The following is a 16138-nucleotide window of genomic DNA, read 5'->3' on the forward strand; positions in this document are numbered from 1 at the left end:
TACAAAAGGCGACCAGGCGAAATATTTACCGGAATACTGTACTGATTCTTTTAATTCTATTAATAATAGAAGGAAAAAAATTACTTCTTATTTAACAAAAAATCCAAACAGTGAACTAAGCACTGTAATATAAAATGTGTAAAACTAAGTATTTTTTAACTTCATTCATTTCTACCGCTTATACTCACGATGGCGGTGGGGGGTGCTGGAGCCTATCCCAGCTGTCTTTGGGCAAGAGCCGGGGTACACCCTGGACTGGTGGCCAGCCAATCACAGGGCACATATAGACAAACAACCATTCACACTCACATTCATACCTATGGACAATTTGGAGTGGCCAATTAACCTAGCATGTTTTTTGGAATGTGGGAGGAAACCGGAGTACCCGGAGAAAACCCACGCATGCACGGGGAGAACATGCAAACTCCACACAGAGATGACCAAGCGTGGTATTGAACTGTACGCTAACCACTCATGCCCCGTGCGGCCTATTTTTTTTTAACTTGAACACTGAATTTGCATGTTTTTACAAATATATTTTATTTTTTAAGTATCCAGAAACATCTCTCCTCTCATATTACAAACCCGCAAAAACTTTTAAGGATTAGAAAAGTAATTCAAAAGGTTCAAATTGTGAGAAAAAAAAACATTCAGGTCCGCAAACTGTGCCATGAGGACAGAAGCAGGAACGGGAATTAAGTGTCACCAACAACTGTAACCAACAATAAGAGGTGGCACAAACACAGAGCAACAGCAGCATACAGCAAACATGTCATCTTGCCATTAAAAGATCCTCTTTAATTAAAATTTCATGTAAACGCAGTCACCTCCCAGCAAGCAGAGGGTGACACACAGCGTCCAAAAGCATCAGGGATTATTCAACAGGAGCAGCCAGCACAGCGTCCAGAGCGCTCTGAGCGTCGCTGATCTGCTGCTGCAGCCTCTGCTTCATGGCCTCGTTCTGGGCCTTCTTCAGCATGTCCTGCATGTCCCTGATGGCTGCCCGGTAACCAGGAGCATTGTGAAACACTCGGATGGCCTTGTCCCCGCTGCACACCAAGAAGCGTCCGTTGATGTCAAACCTGAGGTCCGTGATCTCCTCGCTGTGCACACTCAGCAGCTGCTCCTCTAGCTCGCCAGTGGATGCGCTGTACATGGCCACGTTACAAATGTCGCTGATGGCCACCACTCGGCCGTCGGGCGACAATGCCACTCGGCTGCCATTGGACGACTTGCAGGGAACGGTCCTGAGGAGGTAAGGATCCTGCTGCTGTTTGTACTCCACATTGGTATTCCACAGCTTCCAGGTTCCATCTTTAGACAAGGTCACCATTCTGAAACCATAAAAAGCAGCGGTCACAGCAGTCATTTGAACGTCCCAAATAATCATAAATAAATTATAAATAATAATGCAAAACCGAGTATTGCCTTTGTCATCTCCTATGCAAAATACATTTGTTAAGAATATGTTGACTCCAGTTACACACATTCATTCATTCATTCATTCATTTTCTACCGCTTATCCTCATGAGGGTCACGGGGGTCTTCTTCAGGCGAGAGGCGGGGTACACCCTGGACTGATCGTCAGCCAATCACAGGGCACATATGGACAATTTGGAGTCATCGATTAACCTAGCATTCATGTTTTTGGAATGTGGGAGGAAACAGATGCACTGGGAGAACATGCAAACTCCAAACAGAGATGGCCCAGGGTGCAATCAAACTCTGATCTCCTAGCTGTGTGGCCTGCGTGCTAACCACTCTCTACCATGCAGCCCTCAGTTACAAACAATCCATTAAACGGAGACCACAAATTGGGGCAATATTGTCCGACAGTGTCCGATGACGTGTTTTCTGGTCATGTGCATCACGTCCCGAATGCCTTGCGTTCACATTATTTGTGAAAGCTTTTCCACTCTGTTGTGGGAGTAGACCTGTAAGTAGGCCTTATCTGCAACAGAGAGATAACACATGCCAAGGCTTATCTCGGAACAATAGCACCCTGTCCTCCTTTAATTAACTTCACACACATCACATGGATTTATTATGAGTCATCCTTCCTGTCTCCTAGCTAGGACGCTAAGCCCTCTATCTTGGGGGGCTGACCCTTCTTTCCAGCGCTGGCATTGCAATTGCTAACTTCTACACCTTTTCAATGTTACACTGTTAAACTTTACTTCTGACTCATAAGCCTTATTCCAACTTCTCCCTCGAAATGGGAATATATATTTTGGCACACTTATTGGACTTATTTCAAATTGTTGAAAAATACTACAATACAGAACCCTTAACTGTGAAAGTAGAGGGATTTTTGTGGGGGTTTTTTTAACCTTTGAGAGTCGTTGGAGAATGCAAACGCATGGACTCCCGCTGAATGACCTTTCAGCTCGAACGCTCGCTTCACCTCCCTGAACTCGCCCGTCTTGCCGAAGCACACCTCCCACACCTTGACGTCAGGGGTGAAGCCACAGGATGCCACAAACCTGAGTGAGGTAAAAAGGCAGGTCGTTATGAAGCGATACAAAAGACAGTAAGTAACCTGTTAACAATGGCGGCAACTAACCTGCCACATGGGGAAACAGCAGCATAGGAGTTGGTCATCTGGTTCGTATTGATCGCAGCCAGTATTTCTCCTTTCAAGTCCCAAATGTTGATGCTGGTGTCGGTGGAGGCACTCATGATGAACCTACCTGCAATGAGACAGTCAACAGGTACATTTCAATATCACATCTATAATATTTACAGTATACATTGTCCTGAGTTTACCAGTCTCTGCGATGCCAATGTTGAGGATGCTGGCTTTGTGCCTGGGCGGGAAGTCCTCTGAGGCCCCTTTGAAGCTCATAGAACCGTCCTCTTTCTTGCTCATCTTGAAGACTCGCATCGTATCCCCGTTAGCGAGCCAGGTGATAAACGCCTTGGAGTCCGGGCTGAAGCGAACAAGCGTGGCGTGGTCCAGCTCCACATTGGCCCGCAGACACTTGTGCTCCCGTTCCAGGAAGTCTCTGGTGCTCCAGATCCGCACCGTGCGGTCGTTGGAACAAGACGCCAAGTACTTGCCGTTGCTGCTGAAATCGAGGCACGTCACATTGCCGCTGTGGCCCTAAAGGATGCAAACAATTTGACTTGACTAAACACAATAATAAACAGGAAACCAAAGGATATATTGTGTATATTTTACCGCTTTTACACTTACCTTAAGTGATGCTGCCAACAGCGGATGGTTGAAGTTGTGTTGTGAAGGTTTTTCTTTTCGACTGCGCTGTTGCTTGTCCTGCTTTAGTTTCTTGGCTGCAGGAGCCTTTGACACGTTGCCTTCAACTGGAAGACCAAACACAAACACAGCAGGATTATGTGCCTGGCTTAAAAGGCGTCAAAACCTTGGCTACAGGACGTTCAATGTGGTTTTCGTCCCAGTCGCGGAACACTGGACCCACTCTACACCCTTACAAGGGTACTGGAGGGTAATGGAGGGTACACGAGTGCCCAACCGGTCTACATTGGCTTTGTGGACTTGGAAAAGACATTTGACTCTGGGAGTACGAGATTGGATGCATGCTCCTACGTGCCATCCAGTCCTTGTACAATCTTTTCCCGTCAGAACTGCACATTTAATTCTTTGCATATGTATGGTTTTATGTGTGTACCTACTGCACAAACAGTACTTTAAAAAAGGCGTGTTTTTATATTTACCAGTACATGAGGACTTTCTATTTACAGTGTAATCATGCAGATGTCCGAATCAATTAAATAACCAAACATATACTGTATAGGGGGCAGTATTTCCAATAATGGTAACACTGATATTAATACCTTTTACATGAAAATGTACAATATTATTGCATGGCTTTGTGATTTTGGCTCGATCCACCCATCCATAATCAACAAGTCACAGGTCAGTTTTCTGTCGTTTCACCTGTGTAGTGTTAAGTTTTCCCTTAATTTCCCAAACCAGCTCCACAATTGTGCATCTGTGTGGACGCAGAATATCGTCCCATGCGTAGCTGTCAAAAATAAATGTCGTTAATAGGGACTCGAAAGACTCCCATGGATGCAGTTGACCGGGTAGCTAATCGCTAACGTCACAGCGAAGACAAGCTAGCCTATCAAGACGCTATCTCCCTGGCATAGCATGGCTCTTACCGGCACACTCGCTCGTCTGCGCCGCTTCCTCTCGTAGCTCTTCTTTCCGTTTCCCCACGGCGAAAGCCACTAAAATCACCAGGGCGCCGAGTAACAAAGTCAACGCGATCAAGGCGACCACCTCCATCTCTAGGCACTTTCTTTGTGCCACGTAATTTGAGTCCTGCCGCTAACCACCCTGGGAGCTTTATTGACGTGCTGTTGGCGGCGTTTGAGTGTCGTGGCGCGTTGTCGCCATCTGTTGGCCTGGCGGGTAAGCTCAAGGCAAATGTATCCATCCATCAGCTTCAAATGTATACCCTATTTGGTTTATTTTCTATGTATGTAGATAATACACAAATACTTTGCACGAGTAGTAGAAATGTATACTACTTATGTAGATAGATTTGTTAGAGTATATTTGTTGAGTATAAGGAAGTTTAGCCATCACCGAATTGTTTGTGAACTGAGCTTTAATTGTAAAAATAATTTAGTTGTGTTTTGGAACATCCACCCATCCCTTTTATTAGATCAACATAAACCACCGGCACTGCATCAGATTAGGTTCACTTATGCTGCACACAATTTCACAAACAACTCGACAGCTAACGTGGTGTTAACAAAAAAAAAAAAAGATGCTGCACAAGATGAAATTTCTGTCCTGTAAACTGACTTAATTATTGAGATTCGTTGACAAAACAGTAGTTGATGTTGACATGAATTCATGAATTGAGTAATTCCAGGATTCAATGCCTGGGATTCAATAGAGGTAGTCTGGCACACACACGCAAAAAAAAGAAATTAAAATGTTCCTGTCCCAATTGGCTTTGGTACTTCAGTACATGTCAAAATCATTCAACTGACCTGCGAATGTCAGTGCTTGAAAAAAGAAAAAGAAAAAAATCCCAACATAAAGGCCGTCCACGGGAGGACTTTGGGAATGTTTGCAGTTAAGAAACATCACAAATAACTATGGCTAGCAATCAAAGCCAACTACGCAATCGTCCTTTATGTGCAGATGAGTGACAGTCATTTACACGGGCAGGCGGCCAATTAAAAAAATAATTTAAAAATGCGTCACAATTCGACAGTTATGTGGTTGGTTTTCTCCCTCCATTCCAGCTTCGTGGGGAGTACAAATCAGTCTGCGTAAAAAAATAAACTGCGCTGATGCGCCGTTTTCTCTGTTCTTCTTAAGACAACTCTGGATATGACTCAGAATCTTCTCCTCAAGTAAATCCTCCGGCATCATGTAGTCACCCAGGTGGCAAAAACAGTGTTTTTGGCCGGGACCCCATCAAAGAAAATGGCGCCGCCTGATTGGAGGGGTGGTCAGGGCGGCGTAGTCGGGGCTTGGAACAAAGAATTGATAAGCCACAGCAGCGACTGAAAGTCCAATTAAAGTTCAATCAGTGCAAGGTTATTTCATGTTCTTCCTGTTGTGCTGCCTCCGAGCTTGCAGTCTCTGCCGCGCCCCGCTTGGCTTGGAACCAGCCCCGATGGAGAAGGCGGGAGTCGCCGGAGAACCTGATGAGAAAAACAGCACAACAGTTATAAACAAGCCGCAATATCATTCCTTCAGCTATGAAAATGTATTCATGACCTACCGAAAGGAACGGCATTGAAGCCCTGTAGTGGTGTTACGGGATTACCAAAGGGAATTGGACCGGGGGCTGCAGAAGTGGTCTGGCCAAAAGATGGAGTAGATGTTCCTGTGGGGAAAGTCAAATGATGAAACACAGGTTTTCAAAAATAGGCAAACCAGACACATTAGTAAGTTTACGTGCACACGTGCAGCATAGCCGACCGTAATGTGATCGCTCCTCTACAGTTACATTTGCGATGATCACATGCCGTGTGGGAAACAGAGTACTATTCCAAGAACTTACCAAACGCTGGTTTATCAGTAGCAGCCCCAAAGTTGAAGCCTCCCATCTGCGGCGCTGGATTATTTGCAAGGGGTGTTCCAAACTGGGGCTGCGATACAGCGGTGCCAAAGTTAAATCCGCCGGTTGCAGGCTGTGCGGTGCCCAAGAGTGTCTGCTGAGGAGTGGTGCCACCAAACGTGAAAGCAGGGCCGGGTTGCGTGCCCTGAGTCTGGGCAGCTTGTCCAAAGCTTGGCGCCACCGATGGCGTGGTCGTGCCTCCGAAAGCAAAGGCGGTGGAGCCTCCCCCAAATGTCGGTTTAGTTGGTGTCACAAAGCTGGATGGTGCGGTGGTGGCAACTCCCCCGAATGGGAAAGCCGGTGGGGCGGGATTGGAAGCAGGTGCGGGGGGTGCTACGCTACCTCCAAAGGTAAAGGGCTTTGATGCGGTGGCAACAGCTGCTGTGGAGCTGAAGGTCGTCTGCGAGGCTGGCGCTTCAAAGGACGACGACTTTCCAAAGGTGAATGCAGACTGTGCCAAAGTGGTGACGGCAGCATTAGCGGTAGAGGCTGCAGCAACGGGGGTACCGTTTGCCATGGCAAAACCTCCAAAAGTTGGTTGTGTCGTGTTCTGACTGACCGCTGTCTGACCAAAAGCAAAGACCTTCTGACCGGTGGCTTGAGGCTGTGTCATGCCAAATGCAAAGGCGGGAGCGGCGGTTGTAGCGGGAGCAGCAGCAGCGGTGGTGGTGGTGGTGGTGGTGGTGACAGCTCCAAAATGAAAGGTGCCCCCAGCAGCAGGAGCAGGCGCTGAGGTGGTACTCACGTTAGCTGGAGCTGGAGCTGACCAGGTTTCAAACATGGATTTTATAGCAGGCTGGGCTGCAGGATTTGTGTTGGTGGTGGTGGTGTTGGTGGTGGAGCTGGTGGAGGTCAACTCAGTGAAAAGTGACGGTGTAAGAGTGGTGCTGTTTGCTGAGGAACCAAATATTGAAGAGCTCAAAGAACCTGTGGCAGATGTTGTAATGGAAGCCGTGTATGGAGGCGGAGCAAAGCCAGGCCCTGCGCTGGTGCTGCTGCCAAATATGGGCTTGAAGTTTTGTACAAGTGGTTTGCTCTCTGGGGCTGACATGGCTGATGTGGTGGAGGGAGCTGCGGTGGCAGCAAAGATGGGTTTGAACCCCGAGGGGAGCTGAGGGCTGGAGTGACTGAGCGAATCTGAACTGCTTGTGGCAGCAGTGGTGGCAGGGGCTGGGGTAGTGGCAGAGGACGCAACGGTGCTGCTGCTGAACAGGCTGGATAGTCCAAACGGGCTGACTCCAGCTAATGATGGAGTACTAGTGCTGCTGCTGCTGCTGGCAGGCTTGGAAACCAGGCCCAGAACCTGAGTGAAGGCAGAGGGCTGGCCTGCACCAATAGAAGAGGGCTGGGACTGTGAGGCAGGTGGGGGTTTTGGAGGGTCTGACACAGTGGACACCTTTGGGTGTGAGACGCTGGGTGGTACCAGTGTAGTCAATGCAGACACTGTGGACACAAGCAGGAAAAAAATCAAGCAAAAAGCATGAACAAGCCCATAAGATACACGTCTTCCAACTCGGTGGTCCTACCTGTGGTTGTGCTGGCAGCAGCGCTTACAGGACTCTTCATCTTCAGAGCCTCCAGCAGAGGGTTGGAAGCCGAGGGTGATGGGCTGGGATCCAGGTTGATGACAGGTGCGGCCGAGCTGGAGGTTATGGGCAGAGGGGCAGCTAAAAGGCTACTCAGGGTGAGGGTAGTGGTGCTGGGAACAGAGGTGGTAGATGAGGCAGGCGTGGTGGACACGGTGGTGGAGGTCAGAGAAGAGGTGGACTCTTGGGGTTCGGGAGCTTGATAGACACATGTCAGACTTTAGGATGGTGTTCAAAATGACACAAAGATGCATCTCGGTGTCTTCTCCTCATATCTGCGGCAACTCACCAGGTGTCTCCAGGACCTTCTGGATCTTGCTGAGGGCGGCTTTCTTCTCATCATCTAGATCCTTCACAGTGACGGTGTAGCCCAGCTCAGGTGGTGGGGGCTGCAAAACAGGATAGATAGTTCATCATTTCCTCCTATGGGAAAATTGTTTCCGAATGCGTCTCCAACTTTGGAGGTTCCACTGTACAAACAAACAGTCATTGTCACTCCTTACCAGCAAGATGTGGTCGTCCCGGTTGGCGGATACCAGCTGGATCTTCCGTTTTCTCTTCCCACCACTCCCAGCGGAGTCTGTTGAAGTTGTAACTGGGACTTTGGGGACTGGAGTCTGTTTGGCTGCAATACATTGGACATGAGTACATGACAAGGTCCTTTACTGTGGAAGACTGCCGAGTCACACTTACAAGTCTCAGGCGCTTTTTCCGAGGCTGTCTTATCTGACCTAACAGAGGACGCTGAGCTGGGAGAAGGACCGTCATCCTCTCTGGTAAAAGAAATCAAGGAGATAAAAACAGTAACCTACACTCTTATGTGAACTCAATCAATAGGGAGGCTATAAAAACACACCTGGCTCTCTTGGAGGCTGCTTCTGGTGTCTGAGAGCGAGAAGAACCTGGGCTGGACATTGGCGAGCTTGGCGCCGATGGTTTCTTAAACTGTCAAAGGAGGTAAATGTATCATCATCTCCTTGAATCGGCTTTAACAACAATGACACACGGTGTGCTTGGGTTACCTGCACAAGACCCCCCATTGAAGAGCTGTAGGAGCTGTAGATGGGGTTTCTCTTGGAGCCAGGGGTGCCTCTGGGAGCATGGACTCCACTGGCAGAGCTGATGGAGGAGGTGCGAGACCTCTTCATTATGGACTCTTCCACCACCGAGGTCATCCCTCTTTTTAGGCTTCCTGGTCTGGATGAATGAAAAGGTGGAGGCATAGGACTACAGAAGATCCAGTCTATACAAACACAAAGTGACAGTAAGGGGAAGTTAGACTCACTTCGGGACCAGTTGTGATGGCGCTCCGTTGGGCAAAAGAGGTTCAAAAGCTGAATGTGCACTTCCTCCACTGTCGTTACGCCTGGGAATTCAAAAACACAAATTACTTATGCCTGATGTATGCATGAAATCATGTATGTGGTTATTTATCCAAGGGTGTATGCAGAACAATTAATCGATGGTTAAATGATTACCCAATTAATCATTTTTTTATTTAAATATGTAAATATCCTGATTTCAGCCTCTCAAATGTAAATATTTTTTACAATTTCCTTAGACATCAATGAACACAGATCTTTGTGTTTTAGCCAAAACAAGATATTTACACATATCAGCTTTGACGATTCATCGATTAATGACAAAAAATTATTGACGATTAATCGGTTATTAAAAGAATTGTTAGTTGCAGCCCTACAAGACTGTACTCTAAAATGCTATTGGTGACATGAATGGCAATGAATTGCAAAAGAAGGAACTTAATCTCAAAAACAACATTTCCACTGCATTTCAGGCCTGCCACAAAAGGACCAGCTTACATCATGTTAGTGATGTTAGTTCCCTTGCTGACATAGGTCAGAGTGTGGGGCTAGTTGACTGCCATGCTGCTGGAAGCTTTAAAGGAAGGGTTGTGCTTGAAATTGTTGTTCTACCTCTGTTAACCATGCAAGGAAACACACTTAAACATCATTGCTTATTACAATAAGGGCTTCACAGGCAAGCATATAATTGCTAGTAGGATGGCACCTACACTAACCAACTAATCACATCATTCGACCTCGAGCAATTGTGGAGTATCTGTGTTTGTTAATTAGCAGGCTACTTCCTGTTCATGAAGGATGAGTAGACCATTCCTTCCTCCTAATCCATACTGATTCAAACTATCATAATACATTCCTGTATTATTCCTCTTTATCCAGATCCTCGGTTGGTGGAAATTCCATCACAAATCCTAGTGTTGGCTACAGTTTCAATGTTAAAAGATTTAAGCCAATTTGGAAACATTTGAAGGCCAGATTAAGAAGCTCAACAGGACCTATATCGCAATGGTTTTATCTGGTCTTGCTTCTCCTCTGGTTTGTTTACCTTCTCTTGCTCCTCTGCTCCGTGGTTAAGCTCCTGTCTTCATCTTCAACCTCTCTCTTACGGCTCTCCTTCAACACTTTGAGGACACTTTCCCTGGAGCAGGGGTCAACGGGATCCCCGGGAGCTTTGGCGCAACTCAGGTGGTCCAAACTAAATGTAGAAAGATTCCAGTAATGCTTAGGTCTACTCCACAGCACATACGTAGTATTGCATCAAAAGCATCATTTCCCACTATGTGTGTTTGTGAAAAGAAACCTGGGGCTGTTGCGGTCCGGCCGGGCAATCTTCATCGTGACGGGACTGTGGGCAACCAGGGAATTTCGAGGGGTGAGGACACTCTTCTTCTTGAAGCCATCCCACCTGACGGGAGACAGGAGCCCTACTGAGGAGACGCCTGGCTGCTGAAGAGGGTAGTGACGCTGGGGGGTGATGTTGAAGCGTCCCGCTGAGCCTGGCGCCTCCCTTAAAAAGATGTGACACACCTTGGGATTAAATATCCACTCACTCCCCTTACCTCTTTAATACAATAATATTGGATCCCAGTGGGGAATTAAAATACGTTAATTTTAATAAAATACTCCATAAATCTCAAATTATTTACAGGGCAAGGGTCCAGAGGGGTCTTCAAGATGTATACAGCGCTGCTTGAAAGTTTGTGAACCCCTTGAAAATTTAAAACAGAGGTGTCACAAGATTTTACTATTTTGATGACTGTGGACTTGACGATATCGAAAATCGGTATTTTTGGATTTAGAGATCAGACTTTAGCCTGTACTTGATTTTCACTGAATGTGTTGACTGAAATGGGCTCCTATTCATAGTACTGTCGCCCATTCATTGCATAAATATGTTTTTTGGCATGATTAAAGCCCTCGAGACAGACATAAAGTAACACACCTATAGTCACCTTTACAGTGGTCTTGTGCGATACCGTTAATTTGGTATCGATTCGGTGCCAAGTAAATACAGAGTCTTAAAGACAGTTGTAAATACAATTATTTGATCAAAATCAACATATCTGAAGGGTTCACAAACCTTCAAGAAGCACTGTACATTTTTATACACATCCACATTGAGTCTAATAAGTAATAAAAACAATAAACGTTTGATATGTATGTTTTGTCTAATGGCAAGTAATTGTAAACAATACACGGTTGTTTTGATAATACAGCTGTATAATACTTTGGTTTTACAAATTTAATTTACAAACGAAATCGCAAGAGCCATTTGGGAGCCGAAAGAGCCGATGCCAACTCTTTTCGGTGAGCCGAGTAATAAGAGAGCCGAAAATCCCTTCACGACAATTGACCATAAACATACCCAGCAAAGGACAGCCTCCTGTTCGGGGTGTAGACAGCATGATTGGGTCTGGACAAATTCTCCCGAAGTTGCTCTCTGGGGTTCCGAACGACTCTGGGCCTCCCGAAGTCGCCGGTCGGACTTTCGGGTTTGCCAATGTAGCTCCCCATGAGAAAGTCCCGGGGGCTGAAGAGAAACGACTCGCTCGCCAAGTGTTCCCCGCGATAAACGGCATTAAAGCCCGGTCTTGTCTGTCTGAGAGGTCGCTGTGACTCGCTCCGCTGCTCACGCCTCTCACCGCCGAGCTTGGTCCTCCTCCGTGACACCACCGACACGTCGCTCACCCACCAGTCCCAAAAGCGAAGAAGGTAGCCGAAGGGAGCGATTAGTCCGGCCCAGGGATTCAGGCCTAATCTGGCGGGAAGCGGCGTTCCGCAAAAAAGGAGCCACGCCACGCCACAAAGCACTAAAGTGATAACAACGTATTGGAACGAGGGAACGAAATAAAGGATTAGACAAACTAAGGCTAAAGCAGAAAGAAGAGCTAAATTTCTCTCTCTAGGTGACATGGCGGCAGTGCGCCCATCATGCTGCTCTATACTGCTTCTTCTGCATTGGCTACCACGGTGCTTCACTTTCAGGTGAGGCGCAATCGCGCCGCCCAATGGATGGAAGTGGTGTCGCTGCCAAGAACAATCAGCATGTCAGAACACACGTTTTTTAGAATCTACAAGGAATGAATGAATGAAAACATAAGCGTAAGTCAAATATTGTCTCTATGACAGGGCTCTTTATTTTCAAGGACCCTAATCAAAGATTCCCAATAAGTGGCATAAGTGATTATTTGGTGAACATTTTGCTAGTTCTGAACTGAACTAGCAGGCCGGTCTGATGTCATTCCTGGTCCAGATTTAGCCTGTGGACACACAGTCCACAGTCCACAGTCCACAATGCCACATTTCAGACAATTGAGTGTTTTTTTGTTTTTATTTTGTGTTTGAAATGTCACATACAGCATATGGATGGTAAAATAATGGATACTGTTTTGTACATTGTAGCACCAGAACTGTAGTGTTCCATAACTACATAAAGGGTATAAACACTTCAAAAACAGACTTTTGAGACCAACAGTATTGTTTGGTATCCAACTAAAATGAATGGTCTTGCTCCATTGCCTTTCTTCTCTCTCTTTCGCTCAGTTTTGACATTTGGACTTCGAAGGTTTTGTCAAACGCACCGTAGTCCACGCGAAAGGCACCCTTCTCTAAGGAAATACATGACTCAAACCGGTGACCCCACAGGATCTCGTCCTCCGTGTAGGATGTCCTCGCCTGACATGTCATACCTGCAGAAGGATGAGAAAACGGTCACTTAAGTGCATCATCAGCTTGATTTAAAAGCATTAAAAAATACCCACCCGAGGCTTCCACAATGCCCTCCAAGATGACGATGATCTCAAAGGTCTCCCTCCTCAAACGATCGGCGTCCACCTCCCAGAAGGGGCTGTTTTCGTTGATGATGTGCGTGATGGTCTGGGGCTCAACTAGCAAGAGCCGGTCTCCACCCGTGTCGTAGCCCATGTTGATCTCAGACTGCTCCAGCGGGATGAATTCTCCTTCTCTGGTCTGCCTGGATCTGATGAGCTTGGCGCGGATCTTAGCATCCACCATGTGACTCTCCCGGAGGTCCCCGATACGGAAGAGCATGCAGAGCTTGTCATCCCGCTCGCATATGACGCAATGTTTGCTGAAGATGAGTGTTTGGGCCCTTTGCTGGGGCCGTGAGATCTTCACAAACATGCAGCCCACCATGAGAGCATCGATGATGCAGCCCAGGATGGACTGGATCATCAGTAGCACCACCCCTTCGGGGCACTTTGCCGTCACCATCCTGGAGCCGTACCCGATTGTCCTCTGGCTCTCTAGTGACAGCAGCAGGGCTGACAGGAAGCCGTCCACGTTCTCGTAGCACGCCTGCCAGTGCGGGTCACGCACATGTTTGATGTCGCCTCGCACCCAGGCGCCCAGGAAGTAGATTCCACCAAAAGCCACCCATGTGAGAATGTAGCACATGGTGAAGACCAGAAGGAACCAACGGCACTTGAGGTCCACCAGTGTGGTGAAAATATCCGAGAGGAAGCGGCTTTTGTCCTCGATGGGCCCCAGGTTGACCCTGCACTTGCCGTCCTTGGTCACATAGCGTTGGCGCTGGTTGCTGGCAGTCACGTGCACTGGGTGCTCGTCGCCCAGGAGCTTACGACGCTTCCTCTCTGTCTTGGTTGCTTGGATGGAGAGGTTGTTGCTGCCGTTGGAGCCTCTTGATGACCACCTGGAGCTGAAACGCTTGAGTTTCCTGCTGCGCCGAGGCTTGGGGGCCTCCTCGATGGTTTCCAACAAAGTCAGTTCTTGTCGAACTGACACTGGAGCCTGGCTGCAAGGACTCTGAGTCTGGGAGACCTCCTGAGATGATGAAAAGCCAGGTCTTGTGGTCATTGTTGAGGTAACCACAGATGCCTGAAATAAAAGAAATATCAGATTGAATAGTGGAGGATTCTAAAAAGCCGTACCGTATAAGAGGTAGATTCAGGTTGTGGTCTGGGCAGCTGAGTCTTCATCAGAGGGATGGAGTTCCTGCGAGGCTTGATCCTGACCTGGCTACTGTCGAGACTGTTGCTTCGGACTGTTGCTCTGCTGCCACCGCCGCACATCACGCTGGAGATCATTTCCAAGGGCTTCAAGAGGCTCCGATCGGATTGTCGGGACAATGAAAATGAAAAGTGAGGAAAGACTGCCAGATGGTTGGAATGCTTTGAGCGTTCCGTATGATTGAGCAGCTTTGTGTCTTGGCAAACACCACTTGAAGTGGACCACCACCCTTTTTCCCCAAGTGGAGGATTATCCTTATTAATCCTCATGTCCATCTGAGAAGCTCTGAAGAAAACGTTAGATTGGAAAAAGATTAGCAGAAGGCTTAAGGGACACATTGTCATACATGTTACCCACCACAGCAAATCACAATAAACATCAATAATAGTCATAATAATAGTCATAATAATAATCATTTTTCTACACGTTCATTCCCATTGTCACCCCAAACTCTCTCTAGCTGGACAATTTACTCAAATTAAATTTGAAATCATATCAAAAGAAGTGAGATAATATTTCAGACGCATTTCTATGATGTCTATTTACATTTGTGTTCAGAGTAACTTGAAAAGTTCTGAATGGATTTGGATGAAATTTTCAGGACTTGTCAGAAATGGGACATGGAAAATCTGATTCAATTTTGGGGGTGATCCGGATTATCATCTCGATCCAGGAGTCTTTTTAAACGATCCTTTAACATTGCGAAATAGGACCATTTCCTGACCACCCCCCCCCCCCCCCCCCCCCAACGGTCAGAAAAAAACAGTACAAGTTTCCAACATGTTCTACAACACATCAAAGACTGATACGGACAATGGAATCATTCTAGATTGTAAGATCTTGAATATGAAAAAATAGGAGACCTTTGGAATTTTCATCACAACAAGACGACAAATGAAGCAATAAACATGCAACAAATTATATAGAGCCCAGACAGAGTGGAATTTGAGCTGTGCCAACGGATCTGTTGTAGCCTTCTTTCCAGAAGAAAATCACCATTGTGGAAAATGCCATTTTTGTGAATAGCGACTGAACTAGTATTGATATCATTATGAATCCAATTGCTAACCTATGTTTTCATGGTCAAGGTATCTAAACATAAAGATAATATGAATGTTCCAACTGAAATGAAATTAGCTAAGCATGTCTGAAACAAAAACTGTGGTCCCTGTCGGAAAAGGGATCAATATGGTATCTACCGTATGTTCATGAAGCCTGCAGGGTGGCAGATGGCAGTTCAGCTGGTTTTGCAAGGGTAAAAAAAACAAGTGAGACATGTCGGTGTAATCTTTGTAGGAATAATTGGATCGTGTGTGCTGAAGAACATCGCCACAAATTGATCATGGGCACTTTTAGGAATAATTAAACGCATTATATCTAACACTTTATCGAATATTGATGAAAAATACAGGACTAACACAAATGCTTTCTCTGTTGCGGTATTGGTTTCTAATATTTTCTGTCAGGTATTCACTGTCATGATCTTGTGATGGCAAAGAGGTTTCTCTCTTTGGAAGCAGGTGAATTGTTAAGATGCACAAGCAAAGTCTAATGCAGACACTTTAAGAAAGTCATTTAAAACTTCTTGGAAAATCCTGAAGGTTATTGGAACAAAAAATTGTCACCATCCTTGAGCCGGAGGATACGATTGCCTGTCAAGACACAGGATGATTTGGTTTCTTATGGCTTTTTTCCTGATTACTGAGTCGCCACAGCTGATATTTTGATGCTCGACTTAAATGAAGGTTACTGGTAGAGTTGAGGCCAATAACTATTAGATGGCATCTGCGGTGAGAGGGGTTTTCAGAATTTGCACCCTTTGCGACTGGCTGGCGAAGAGTCCAGCGTGTTCCCTGCTTTTCGCCAGCTGGGATAGGCTCCAGCATACCCCCATGACTTACTTACTTAAGAACTTTATTTATCCATTAGAACGTCATTTGTGCAGAGCATCAGCGTGTGCAGTTCATGTACCAAACAATACAGCATAAAACACATAGTCAACAGAGAAAAACAATCAACCATCTATTTGCATAAGAAAGCCTGCCAGCACGATAAAAAACAGTGATAAAGAAACAATGCTAAAATATGCATAAATAAATAATACTCCATAAACTTTAAAAAGTGTCAATCAGTGTTAGTGAGCCATGTGTCCCTAATGAGGATAAGCGGCATT

The 16138-nt window shown here is 46.3% G+C and overlaps 3 protein-coding genes across 5 annotated transcripts; all 3 read right to left on the reverse strand.

Annotated features, from left to right (window-relative positions):
- Nucleotides 1–521: 521 nt before the first annotated feature.
- On the reverse strand, nucleotides 522–4365 carry tbl2 (transducin beta like 2). Its single transcript, XM_058087741.2, has 6 exons — nucleotides 4144–4365; nucleotides 3197–3321; nucleotides 2767–3103; nucleotides 2564–2690; nucleotides 2331–2483; nucleotides 522–1334 (listed from the first exon to the last, which is right to left on the reverse strand). Exons 1-6 carry the CDS (start codon nucleotides 4268–4270, stop codon nucleotides 875–877), a joined length of 1329 nt encoding a protein of 442 aa, XP_057943724.2. The 5' UTR covers nucleotides 4271–4365; the 3' UTR covers nucleotides 522–874.
- Nucleotides 4366–4544: 179 nt separating this feature from the next.
- pom121 (POM121 transmembrane nucleoporin) lies at nucleotides 4545–11946 on the reverse strand. Its single transcript, XM_058087731.2, has 13 exons — nucleotides 11342–11946; nucleotides 10277–10483; nucleotides 10022–10171; nucleotides 8940–9020; nucleotides 8677–8851; nucleotides 8511–8599; nucleotides 8348–8427; nucleotides 8158–8279; nucleotides 7944–8043; nucleotides 7595–7852; nucleotides 6012–7511; nucleotides 5730–5834; nucleotides 4545–5649 (listed from the first exon to the last, which is right to left on the reverse strand). The coding sequence occupies exons 1-13, from the start codon at nucleotides 11887–11889 to the stop codon at nucleotides 5543–5545; spliced, it is 3522 nt and encodes a 1173-aa protein (XP_057943714.2). The 5' UTR covers nucleotides 11890–11946; the 3' UTR covers nucleotides 4545–5542.
- Nucleotides 11947–12264: 318 nt separating this feature from the next.
- Nucleotides 12265–14159, reverse strand: LOC131138300 (G protein-activated inward rectifier potassium channel 3-like). 3 transcript variants are annotated; one of them, XM_058087115.2, is made up of 3 exons: nucleotides 13971–14159; nucleotides 12738–13833; nucleotides 12265–12665 (listed from the first exon to the last, which is right to left on the reverse strand). In XM_058087115.2, exons 1-3 carry the CDS (start codon nucleotides 14040–14042, stop codon nucleotides 12469–12471), a joined length of 1365 nt encoding a protein of 454 aa, XP_057943098.2. In that variant the 5' UTR covers nucleotides 14043–14159; the 3' UTR covers nucleotides 12265–12468. The 3 variants fall into 3 exon arrangements, with proteins under 3 accessions (XP_057943098.2, XP_078644121.1, XP_078644120.1); XM_078787995.1 differs by having other exon boundaries at nucleotides 12738–13779; nucleotides 13887–14159; XM_078787994.1 differs by having other exon boundaries at nucleotides 13887–14159.
- Between the last annotated feature and the right edge of the window lie 1979 nt (nucleotides 14160–16138).

Source organism: Doryrhamphus excisus, linkage group LG21 (genome assembly GCF_037039965.1).
Source record: "Doryrhamphus excisus strain RoL-2023G ecotype Guam linkage group LG21, RoL_Dexc_Guam_v1.1, whole genome shotgun sequence".
Taxonomy (NCBI): domain Eukaryota; kingdom Metazoa; phylum Chordata; class Actinopteri; order Syngnathiformes; family Syngnathidae; genus Doryrhamphus; species Doryrhamphus excisus.